At 43.4% G+C, this 12,981-nt stretch overlaps 1 protein-coding gene across 3 annotated transcripts in view; it reads right to left on the bottom strand.

Annotated features, from left to right (window-relative positions):
- Positions 1-12,981, bottom strand: part of uxs1 (UDP-glucuronate decarboxylase 1) — a 51,401-nt gene that overhangs the window by 36,586 nt on the left and 1,834 nt on the right. For all 3 annotated transcript variants that reach the window (XM_055637106.1, XM_055637105.1, XM_055637107.1), the window contains 2 exons: positions 9,499-9,526; positions 4,454-4,502 (listed from right to left, as the gene is read on the bottom strand). In XM_055637106.1, coding sequence (XP_055493081.1) covers positions 4,454-4,502; positions 9,499-9,526 — 77 coding nt within the window. The remainder of the gene's footprint in view (positions 1-4,453; positions 4,503-9,498; positions 9,527-12,981) is intronic.

Here is a 12,981-nt window from a genome sequence, read left to right as displayed (position 1 = left end):
TGCTCGTTTGAAAGTTGTTCATATTTTGGGCCCATTTTTGTTCTTTAGCAGTAGAATTGAATATTAAGAATCGTATAGCACCATCAAGTTATAGAGTAACACAGCATTGAAACAGGTCCTTTGTTCAACGTCCATGCCAACCAAGATGCCCATCTAGCCTAGTCCCATTTTTCTGCTTTTAGTTGAAATACCTTCAAATCTTTCCTATCCATGTCCAAATGTCTATTAAATGTTGCTATTTTGCCTTATGCAACCACTTTCTCTGGCAGCTCATTCCATATACACTGGGTGAAGTTGTTGCCCATTCAGGTACCTTTTAAATCTTTCCCTTCTCACTTTAAACCTATTCGCTCTAGTTTTTGATTCCTCTTACCTGGGAGATAACTGTGTATATTCACCTTAACCTTCATGATCACCCTCATGATTTTATGCACCATTATCACTTCTTCTTCAGTCTCCGAAACTCCAAGAAATAAAGACCTAGCCTACCCAACCTCTCCCGTCCTTATTCCTGGCAATATTCTTGTGAAACTTTTCTGCACTTTTACAATCTTAATATCTTTCCTACAGCAGGATAGCCGAAACAGTACCCAATGGACCAAATGTGTCCTCACCAACATCTTGTGCAACTGCAAGATACCATCCCAACACCCATCAGCAATGCTCTGTACAATAAAGTCTAGCGTGAGAAGTGCTTTCGTCACCATCCTGTCTCCTTGTGATGCCACTTTCAGGGTTACATGTATTTATATTCCTTGGTCCTTGTGTTCTACAACACTCCCCAGGGACCTAATGTCCACTCTGACATTCCAAAATGCAACACCTTGTACTTAAGGGGTTGGACAGGCTAGATGCAGGAAGATTGTTCCCGATGTTGGGGAAGTCCAGGACAAGGGGTCACAGCTTAAGGATAAGGGGGAAATCCTTTAAAACCGAGATGAGAAGAACTTTTTTCACACAGAGAGTGGTGAATCTCTGGAACTCTCTGCCACAGAGGGTAGTTGAGGCCAGTTCATTGGCTATATTTAAGAGGGAGTTAGATGTGGCCCTTCTGGCTAAGGGGATCAGGGGATATGGAGAGAAGGCAGGTACGGGATACTGAGTTGGATGATCAGCCATGATCATATTGAATGGCGGTGCAGGCTCGAAGGGCCGAATGGCCTACTCCTGCACCTAATTTCTATGTTTCTATGTTATCTGAATTGAACGCCATTTCTCTGCCCTCTTACCTAACCAATCATGATTCTGCTGCAATTTTTGATGGTCATTTTTTACTGTCTATGCCACCTATTTTAGTCTTATTTCCACACTCAGTAACCATGCCTTGTATATTCTCATCCAAACTAAATAAATGAGAAACAATGATCCGAGCATTGGACCCTGTGGCTCATTATTCACAGGCCTATAGTAGAATTGCTGCCTTACAGCGAGAGACCTGGTTTCGATCCTGTCTGTACTGAGTTAGTACGTTCTCCCCGTGACCGCATGGATTTTCCCCAGTAGTTCCGGTTTCCGCACACACTTCTAAGACATACAGGTTTGTAGGTTAATTGGCTTCAGTAAAGGTTGTAAGTTGTCCCTAGTGTGCAGACACGGTAGACCGAAAGGTTTTTTATCTTCACTGCATCTCTTAATTGAACGTCTAGTCCAAAAACAATCTTCCATCAACTCTCAGACACCTCTTCCTACTCATCCTTGGACCATGGCCCCACAGACGAGCACCAGGCCATGATCTCTAACACTATCACTGACTTCATCACTTCCGGCTCCCTGCCCTTCCAAGCTTCCAACCTCATCGTTCCCCAGCCCCGCATGGCCCGATTTTACCTTCTCCCCAAAATCCACAAACCTGACTGTCCTGACAGACCCATTGTTTCTACCTGTTCGTGTCCCACCAAACTTATTTCCTCCATCCTATCCCCCCTGGTTAAATCCCTCCCTACCTATGTTCAAGACACCTCACACACTCTTTGTCTCCTCCATGACTTCCGTTTTCTAGGCCCCCATTCCCTCATCTTCATCATGGATGTCCAGTCATTCTACACCTCCATCCCCCACCAGGAGGGCCTTAACGTCTTCCGTTTCTTCCTCGACCTCAGAACCAACCGATCCCCGTCTACTGATACTCTCCTCTGCCTAGTGGAGCTGGTCCTTACCCTTAACAAATGTTCGTTTTGACTCCTCCCATTTCCAACCAAATACAAGGCATAGCTATCTGCCCCAGCTATGCCTGCCTCTTTGTAGGGTACGTCGAACAATCTTTGTTCGAGGCGTACCAAGGCCCTATCCCCAAACCCTACCTCTGCTACATTGACGACTGCATTGGTGCTACCTCCTGCACCCATACACAACTCACCGACTTCCATCCGGCACTCAAATACACCTGGCCCATTTGCAACATTTCCCTACCATTTCTAGACCTCACTATCTCCATCGCAGGTAACAGACCACTGACCGACATCCACTATAAACCCACTGACTCCCATGGCTATCTGGACTACCCTTCATCCCACCCTGCCTCCTGTAAGGACCATCCCCTAGTCCCAATTGTTCTGTCTACACCGCATCTGCACCCAGGAGGAGGTGTTCCACACCAGAGCATTGGCGATGTCCTAATTCTTCAGGGAACGGGGTTCCCCTCTTCTACTCTAGATGAAGCTCTCACGAGGGTCTCTTCTATACCCCATAACTCTGCTCTCACTCCCCATCCCCCTCTCGTAACAAGGGCAGAGTCCTCCTTGTCCTCACCTTCCACCCTACCAGCCGTCACATACAACAAATAATCCTCCGGCATTTGCCACCTCCAACGGGATCCCACCACCGGCCATATCTTCCTCCCCTCTGCTTTCCTCAGAGATTTCTCCCTCCGTAACTCCCTGGTGAATTCGTCCCTTCCAACCCAAACCACCCCCTCTCCTGGCACTTTCCCTTGCAACCACAGGAAATGCTACATTTGTCGCTTTACCTCCTCCCTTGACCCCATTCAAGGACCCAGGCAGTCTTCCCAGGTTCACCTGCAACTCATCCAACCTCATCTATTGCATCCGCTGCTCTAGGTGTCAGCTGCTCTACATCGGTGAGACCAAGCGTAGGCTTGGCGATCGGTTCGCCCAACACCTCCGCTCAGTTTGCATTAACCAACCTGATCTCCCTGTGGCTCAGCACTTCAACTCCCCCTCCCATTCCTAATCAGACCTTTCGGTCCTGGGCCTCCTCCATGGCCAGAGTGAGGCCCACCGTAAATTGGAGGAGCAGCACCTCATATTTCGCTTGGGCAGTTTACACCCCAGCGGTATGAACATTGCCTTCTCCAATTTCAGGTAGTCCCTGCTTTTCCCTCCCCTCCCCTTCCCTTCCCAGCTCTCCCTCAGCTCACTGTCTCCGCCTCTTCCTTTCTTCTTCCCGCCCCCTCCCCACCCCACCCTCACATCAGTCTGAAGAAGGGTCTCGACCCAAAACGTCGCCTATTTCCTTCGCTCCATAGATGCTGCCTCACCCGCTGAGTTTCTCCAGCATTTTTGTCTACCTTCCATCAACACCCTCTGCTTTCGACCATGACTAATTACATATCCAATTAGCTAGCTCTGCCTGGATCCTGTGCATTCTTAGCTTGCAGACAAGCCTACCATGCGGCACCTTGTCAAAGGCCGAGCAAAGGTCCGGTCCGTACAATGTCCACCTCTGTGCTAACATTATATGCCCATGTTTTATACTGATTTTCACCAGCAAACAATCTGGTATTTTGGCTTTTTTTTGCACCCATGAGTCATTGCCATGATAATCGTAGACTAACAAATGAAACATTTATTCTAAGCTGTTCTTTTCATACTCAGAGCTCTGAGTAATCAGATCAAAAAGTGAAATGAGCAACATTCTGATTTTCAATTGACCACTTTCTCCAAAGCTATAGAAAAACATTGCAGTTATCTTCACCAGCATATCAGCCAGATAACTGCAGGCATCAAGTGTAACATTTAAAGATTGAAGTGAAGAACAAAAGTTGGAAAGAGGAAATGAGTCGGGTATATCAGGCAAAAGGTCACTTTGAAGGCTCTTAGGTTGAACAAAAACAAAAATAACAAAGGTGAAAGGCTCCTGATGCAGATTCTAGCACACCATTGCTGTCATGGCAAATTGAGAAACTGAATTCTACCACACATGTTAGTTTCTGGTCTACAACCATAAAAAAGTTAGTAATCAATTATGTTAGGGGAATAATTTGGAAGGAATCTTGTCAGCACTGCCGCTTCTGATCTGCAAATCACTGTAGTTTCCAGAAAGCCTCAATGTGCAGTATATGGCAAATTACACCATCATAACATTTAGGCAAGTATTTTAAATAAGAACTTTGGAAAGATTAGTCTCTTTTGATCAGTATGGTAAAGTTTCAGCGATATTTTCTACTCTGATACTCGCAAAATATCAGAACATGATAAATAGTCAGTTGACTGACCTCCTCTATTTTTCTCTCAATCTTTTGTTCACTTTCTTCTTGCAGAGATCTGTTATGAGAAAAAACAATTTAAATGCAATTAAGGAAAGATAAAAACTGAAACTACACAACTTTTGTGGAAGCAAAAACTGTGAATTAAACAAACTGCTAGAGGAACTCAGCATTTTGGAGAAATGGACAGATAACGATTCAGGTCAAATTCTGAAGGATGATCCCAATCCAAAATGTCACTTGTCAAGTTCCTCCCCAGATGCTAGACACAAAAAGCTGGAGTAATTCAGCGGGACGTGCAGCATTTCTGGAGAGGAATGGGTTTCATTTTGGGTCGAGACCCTTCCTCAAACTGGTTAAGGGTAAGGGAAAGAAGTGATATAGAGGGTGATGTGGAGAGATAAAGAACAATGAATGAAAGATATGCAGAAAAGTAGCGATGATAAAGGAAACAGACCATTGTAAGCTGTTTGTAGCGTGAAAATGAGAAGTTAGCAAGGGTTGGGTGGGGGAGGGATAGAGAGAGGGAATGCCGGGGCTACCTGAAGTGAGAGAATTAAATATTCATACCACTGGGCTGTAAGCTGCCCAAGCGAAATATGAGATGCTGTTCCTCCAATTTGCGGTTAGCCTCACTCTGACAATGGAGGAGACTGAGGACAGAAAGGTCTGTGTAGGAATGGGAAGGAGAATTAAAGTGTTTAAGAAGGAACTGCAGACGCAGGTAAATCGAAGGTAGACTAAAGTGCTAGAGAAACTCAGTGGTGCAGCAGCATCTATGGAGCGAAGAAAATAGGCAACGTTTCGGGCCGAAGCCCTTCTTCAGAGAATTAAAGTGTCCAGCAACCGGGAGATCAGGTTGGTTCATGCGGGCTGAGCGAAGGTGTTCCACGAAACGATCGCCCAGTCTACGTTTCGTCTCACTGATGTATCTTAAACAATGGATACAGTAGATGAGGTTGGAGGAGGTGCAAGTGAACCTCTGCCTAATCTGAAAGGACTGTCGTGGTCCCTGGACAGAGTTGAGGGAGGAGGTATAACGACAGGTGTTGCATCTTTTGAGGTTGCTGAGGAAGGGATGAGTTAACCAGAGTGTTGCTGAGAGAACGTCCTCTGCGGTAGGCCAAAAGGGGTGGAGACGGGAAAATGTGGCTAGTAGTAGGATTCTGTTGGAGGTGGCGGACATTTGGGAGGATTATGTGTTGTATGCCACGATTGATGGGGTGGAAGGTAAGGACATGGGGGGACTGTTGCAAGGGCGGAGCACCGAGGAGACACGAGTGAGGCATCTGCTGTTCCTTCTTGCACATTGCGTCCTCCCCAGATGCTGCCCGACTTGTCAAGTTCCTCCAGCATTTTGTATTCGGCAAGATTTCACCATCTGTAGATTCTTGTGTCACTGGATGAGTAATTCAGGGTGTACCCATATCAGAACCAGTCAGATAAGACGAACCAGAAGGACAGGTTATCAGAGGTTTTTGAACTCAACATTGAGTTGAATTGAGGTCTGTAATTTGCTCAATATGAAGGCAAGATGTTGTTCCCCGTGCTTATGTAGCTTTTCATTCCAACAATGTAAGAAACCAAACCAAAGATCATAGGTGGAGTGGAATGGCAACTGGAAACTTGGGGTCATTGTAGAAGGCGGAACAGAAATAACCTACAAATATCCTACACTGAAATTGTGTTTGGTACGAAACGCAGTACATTTATTAGGAAATTGTTTAGATTTGGAGTTATACACCACGGAAACAAATACTTCTGCCCAACTCATCTGTGCTGAACAAGTTACCCATCTAAACATATCCTATTTGCGAACGTTGGTACATATGAAGAAAGACTGGATAGACTCGGCTTGTACTCGCTAGAATTTAGAAGATTGAGGGGATCTTATAGAAACTTACAAAATTCTTAACGGGTTGGACAGGCTAGATGCAGGAAGATTGTTCCCGATGTTGGGGAAGTCCAGAACAAGGGGTCACAGTTTAAGGATAAAGGGGAAATCTTTTAGGACTGAGATGAGAAAAAAAAAATTTACACAGAGAGTGGTAAATCTCTGGAATTCTCTGCCACAGAATGTAGTTGAGGCCAGTTCATTGCCTATATTTAAGAGGGAGTTAGGTGTGGCCCTTGTGGCTAAAAGGATCAGGGGGTATGGAGAGAAGGCAGGTATGGGATACCGAGTTGGATGATCAGCCATGATCATATTGAATGGCGATGCAGGCTCGAAGGGCTGAATGGCCTACTCCTGCACCTATTTTCTATGTTTCTATGTTGGCCCTCATCCTTCTAAAACTTTATTTTCACCTACTTGTCCAAATGTTTTTTTGAAACATGATTTTACATGTGAGGATCTGGGACCATGGGTGTGGAAAGGAAAGACATAAAAGGATAAGGGCTGCTCTTCCTGCAGCTGCTTGGGAAAGTATCTCCATACAGCAAGTGGTTACTGTAGAGATGGAATGAACCAGACTGCTGTGAAAAGTGGGAGGAAGTAGAAACAAGGAACTGCAGATTCTGGTTTACAAAAAAATCAAAAAAAATAGAAAATAGTAACCTCAGCAGACCAGGCAGCATCCCTCCAGAACATTGAATAGATGGTTTCAGGTCAAAACTTCCAAATATGGGAGTTAGTTTTGACAGACACTTTCTGGACCAATGGCTCAGAGATGTCATCCTACATTCTTACCTGTTGCTTCCACAACATTGTCTCTGTTTGATTTCCCATTCATCTGTTCTCATCTCCTTTTATCCCACCCAGAGAAAACATAGGGAACCCTTTGTCGTCATCATCATCCCCATTAGTTTACACATTCAGAAGATCATCCCTTGTAATTTTCATGAGCTTCAACAAGATGTAATCTCTAAACAAACATTCTCCCCTCTCCTTTCACTCCCCATTTCAGAATTTTGAAGGAAACATTTTCTCTGTGGCCATCTGATTTGCTCTTCCACCTTCATCCATTCCTCTCGTCTTTCTCTTTCCTTCTTTTCTCTTCTCTTTCTTCTTCTTTTCTTCTTCCTTCTTCTTCTTTCCTTCTTCTTCTTCCCTTTCTCTTCCTTCTTCTTTCTCTTCCTATTCTCTTTCTTTCACTGCAATTTCCTCCCAGTTAAATGGAACATTGTCCCTTTACCTCTTCCCTTCCCACAATTCAGGGAAGAGAACAATTCTTCCAGGTGAAGCAGTGATTCACTTGGACTACCTCCAATTTAGTGCTCTGCTTATGGTACTCGTGATGTGATCACCTTTACACTGGAAAAGTTAAGCACAATTAGGGATCATGCTTCATGGAAAGATATACCGTTCACAAGGGTGGCCCGGAGCTTCCGGCGTTCCACACACACCTTTCTCACACTATGTCCATCACCTATTCCCTTTCCCCGCCTTCTGCCCTTCTCTCATTCCTTTCTACCCCGGGTGTCACATTCTCCTTTAATTTCCTTTCCCCACTTTCATACCTCTCTCCAACTTTACAGCTCACTCTTCCTTCCTTATCTGACACCCTATTGTCACGATGTCACCTCTATCCTTTGTTACCATCTCCATCCATTTTCTTATCACTCCTCCTCACCTTGCCTGTCCATTTCCCTCGTCTCTTCTCCTTCTTCGTCCCTTTCTCTATTCTCTCTCTTCTCTCATTCTCTTCTTTCTTCTCTTCTTCTTCTTCTTCCTCCTTCTTCTTCTTCCTCTTTCTGCTCTTCTTTCTTCTCCTTCTCTCTCCTTCTTTCTTCTTCTTTCTCTCTCCTCTCTTCTCTCTATTCTTTCCTTTCTCTCACAGATGTTTCCCGACCTGATGAGATCCTCCTGTTTTTTTAAAAACATTTAAATTGGTATTAAAGGGGCTGTCCCACTGTACGAGCTAATTCAAAACTTCTCCCGAGTTTCCCCCCGATTCAAACTTGGAGAATTACGGTAATAGCCGCTCGTAGGTACTCGGGGCTCTTGTGGACATTTTTCAACGTTGAAAAATCTTCACGAGCTTACCGTGTTTCCCGAGTACCTGCAGTTAGCGTTAAGAGCCGCCCCGAGCTCCAACATACCCATTAACGTGCTTACCACGAGTTTGATTTTTTTTTTTTTAAACTCCGGAGAGCTCTTGAATGACCTCGTACAGTGGGACAGCTCCTTAAGTATATCAGCCAACATCACTACACAGAGAAGATTCTGGTCACTGAAAATCCTAAACAGGTACCCACCATTTGTCTCTTAGGAAATATATCAATACTTCCTCTTGATAACTTTCCAACTAGTTTTACCTTAGTTTTGATTGTAATCTGTCTTTATATCGGCAAATACGTTGGGTGTGGCATATACTATGTAGTATTTAACAACTTTTAGACAGGCGCATGAATGTGCAAGGGAAAGATATGGATCATGTGCAGGCAAAAGGAATTAATTTAATTTGGCTTCAAGTTTGGCACAGACATTGTGCACAAAATGGGTGGTTCCTGTTTTGCACTGTTCTAATTGCTCTCATTAATCTACCAAATTGTTTTTCTTCGCTTTCCCAATTCTGACAAAGTGCCCTGGATCTCAAATATTTATTGTTCCTCCTTCCGCAGCTGCCAAGTGTTTCAGGTTTTGTTCCACATCCTCCTATTTTGTTTTTACATAAATATTAAGAGTTCCAATACATTAGATAGCAACACAAGTTAATCCTGCAATGTTGTAACCAGGCTAATACATTGGGCAAAATTAGACATTACCATTTATAGATGAAACAAAACATTCAGAATTTTACAGGTCTAATTCAAAATCATAAATCATTTTTACCATCTTGTGATGTGATAAAAAATAAAATGCATTAATTCACATTAGCTTTCCCTTGATCCAAATGCATAACTTACAAGTTGCCCAAAGAACATTTGAGAAACTTGGCATAATGCATGCAAAAAGTTAAATTAGCTTTTGTCAAAAAATAATAATAATAATAATAATAAATTTTAAATCTCTCATGTTTACATGCACCTGGAATAGGCTATATTCAGAACTACTAGGGCAAACAATAGCATTCAGCAGAACTGCAGGAAAACAGTACCAAACTATACATTACCTCATTGTGACAAAGTTTCCCCATAAAGCTGCAATAAAAAACAGAGAAGTTATAAGAAAGAATATCAATGAATGGTAAAATCTGTACTTTAGTGTACATTAAAAAAAATCCCACTAGCCATAATGCTCCAATAATAAAGTTTTTAAAATTACACAATAGATATTTTCAATCTATGTTCTCAATGAAAGCTTCAAGAATTTACTATATTCATAAGGTAAGAGATTTATATCGGGCATCTCAGAAGGTATAATGAAAAATCCAGCAAATTCAGTAACAATCCCTCAAATACTTGAGAGTTGAATTGAAATTTTAATCCTTACTTTCTTCTTCTAATAACCTAGCTCCAGGCACACCAATTAATTTTAGTGTTTAGGTGAAAATTCTCTCTGAACATTTTGAGGGATTATATTTATACTAAACGTGGTGGGCTTTCTCCAAATTGACATTCAAAAACATTATGTATGAGATATAAGGTTTAATATATTCTTGGTTTGCCAACATTCAGCTGAAATTTAGGCAAAGTACCATAGGACTCTGGGTAAAACGCTATTGGAGCTACCCCATTTGTTTGAAAAGGAGCATATTATCTTGCCATCATGGGTACAGACCTCCCCAACATCGATCTACGCGGTTCAAAGAGTATTTTATTGTCATGTGTACCACTTAAGGTACAGTGATATTCGATTCACCATACAGCCATACTAAAAAAAAGCAACAAGACATACAACTACATAAAGGTTAACGTAAACATCCACCACAGCGGATTTCTCACTGTGATGGATGGTAATAAAGTCTAATCTTTTTCACTCTTTATTCTCCCGCGGACGGGGCAGTCGAACCATCCGCAGCCGGCGATGTAAGCTCCTGTGATCGGGGCGGTCGAAGCTCCTGCGGCTTGTAGCTCCACAATGTAAAGTCCGCAGGCTCCCGGTTGGAGCTCCCGAAGTCGATCCCCAGCAAGAGGCCGTCAGCTCCACGTTGTTAGGCCGCAGTACCATCGGAGATACGATACGGAAAAAAATCACATCTCCGTCGAGGTAAGAGATTTGAAAAGGTTTCCTCCAACCCCCCACCCCCCCTCATAAAACAAAACTAAAGAACACTAAAACATACATTTAACACATACTAAAAACAACAAAGAAGAAAAGGATGAGACAGACTGTTGGCGAGGCAACCAGTGCAACCCTTGCCTCAAAAAGGCAGCCAGCATCATCAAGGACCCACGCCACTCTGGCCAAGTCTTCATTTCACTCCTGTCATCGGCAGGAAAGTACATGCGCCATACCAAACTTTTTTTCTTGTTTATTATAGTGTTTACAGAGTACTATGTTTACATATCTAAGATAGACACAAAAAGCTGGTGTAACTCAGCAGGACAGGCATCATCTCTGGAGAGAAGGAATGGGTGACATTTTGGGTAGAGACCCTTCTTGTGCTGCTGCAAGAAAGAATTTCATTGTCCTGGGACACATGCTCAATACCTGCAATTTTCCAAAATGTTTCATAAATGTCGCCGACTCAAAGAATAAATGTTTGTATGATCAACATGCAATGCTCCAAAAAACTGCGTCAAAAAGGCAATTTCCATGTGCTGAATTATTTCATTTGTTATTATGTATACTTGCTGCAGTTTTGCAGGCATATTAGATGCACCGAGCAAGAAATAAAATAAATTGTCAGTTATTTTATGAAAACTATACTATGACATTGCAAAAAAATAAAAAAGGAGGGGCGACTATATCACCACACAATCTGTAGTGGTTTGGCAGGTTTGAAGTGGTTAAAAGAGGAATGTTGAAGAACCTGACGGTCAATGGAAAGAAGCTTTTAGTGAACAAAGCAACCCTCAAAGGTACACAAAATGCTGGAGAAACTCAGCGGGTGAGGCAGTATCTAAGGAGCGAAGGAATGGGTGACATTTCGGGTCGAAACCCTTCTTCAGACTGATATGGGGATGGGGGGGTGGCGGGAAGAAGAAAGGAAGAGGCGGGGACAGTGGGCTGTGCGAGAGCTGGGAAGGGGAAAGAGGGAGAATGCAAGGACTACCTGCAATTGGAGAAGTCAATGTTCATACTGCTGGGGTGTAAACTACCCAAGTGAAATACGAGGTGCTTCTCCTCCAATTTACGGTGGGACTCACCCTGGCCATGGAGGCGGCCAAGGACAAAAAGGTCGGATTCGGAATGGGAGGGGGAGTTGAAGTGCTGAGCAACCGGGACATCAGGTTGGTTATTGCGAACTGAGCGGAGGTGTTGGGCGAAGCGATCGCCAAGCCTACACTTGGTCTCACCGATGTTGAGCAGCTGATACCTAGAGCAGCGGATGCAATAGATCAGGTTGGAGGAGGTGCAGGTGAACCTCTGCCACACCTGGAAAGACCTTCGATTGTTCCAGCATCTGCAGTTCCTCATCCGCTGAGTTTCTCCAGTATTTTTGTCCACCTTTGATTGTTCCAGCATCTGCAGTTCCTTCTTAAACATAACAACCCTCATGCTGCTGTACTTTCTTCCCAATGGTTGAAGTGAGATGACCAGGGTGATTGGGTCGGACAATATTAACTTTCTTGAAACAATGCTTTTTCTTTGATGGTGGGGATGTCAGTACCTGCAATGGACCAAGTACTCTCCTCACACCATTCTGCTGTTATGTTCTCCTTGTTGTGATTGTTAGTTTGTTCAGTTTAAAGATACAGTGCGGAAACAGGCATTACAGCCCACAGAATTCATGCCAACCAACAATCACCCATTTACACTACTTCTATCCTACACACTAGGGACAATTTACAGACGGCAATACAAACACGTACGTCTTTGAAATGTGGGAGTAAACCAGAGTACCCGGAGAAAAGCCATGAGGTCACAGGGAGAACGTTGAAACTCCGTATGAACAGCACCTGTAGTCAGGATCAAACCTGGGTCTCAGGTGCTTCAAGGCAACAACTCTACCACTGTGCCACCCACATCAGGTTGTACTTATATTTACTGCACATATACTGCCTACTTTATGAGCTACCTGTGAACAAAGAATTTCATTGCATCGTGGTGTATATGACATAATAAACTAATCAAAATCTGAAATGAACCAAGAATAGAAATTGACATTTCTCCGCACTTGCACATACATTGTTAGTTATAGGTGGCTCTGCAGCAAATCCCTCACATTCTGATGGGTCTCAACCCAAAACATCACGCATTCCTTTTCTCTAAAGATGCTGCCTGATCCGCTGAGTAACTCCAGCATCTTTGGTATACACTAGCACCTGTAGTTCCCTCCTACACCTGTCACATTCCAAAGGTTTATGGGACTGCAGCTCCAATATTTGCCTTAAAGTCATATCCATGTATTTATTATTAGTTTGAGAATATAAAGGGTTAAGCAAGCAAACCTCTAGTTGACTGTGATTCATTGACATCTCAGAAAAATATTTCCCAATCAACAGCTAATTTCAGAAGAACACATCCTTTTCTAGTTCGCAAAGACATT

Source organism: Leucoraja erinacea, chromosome 6 (genome assembly GCF_028641065.1).
Source record: "Leucoraja erinacea ecotype New England chromosome 6, Leri_hhj_1, whole genome shotgun sequence".
In the NCBI taxonomy this organism is placed as follows: domain Eukaryota; kingdom Metazoa; phylum Chordata; class Chondrichthyes; order Rajiformes; family Rajidae; genus Leucoraja; species Leucoraja erinaceus.
The sequence above is the reverse complement of the archived record's forward strand: the minus strand, read 5'-3'. Positions and strand labels throughout refer to the sequence as shown.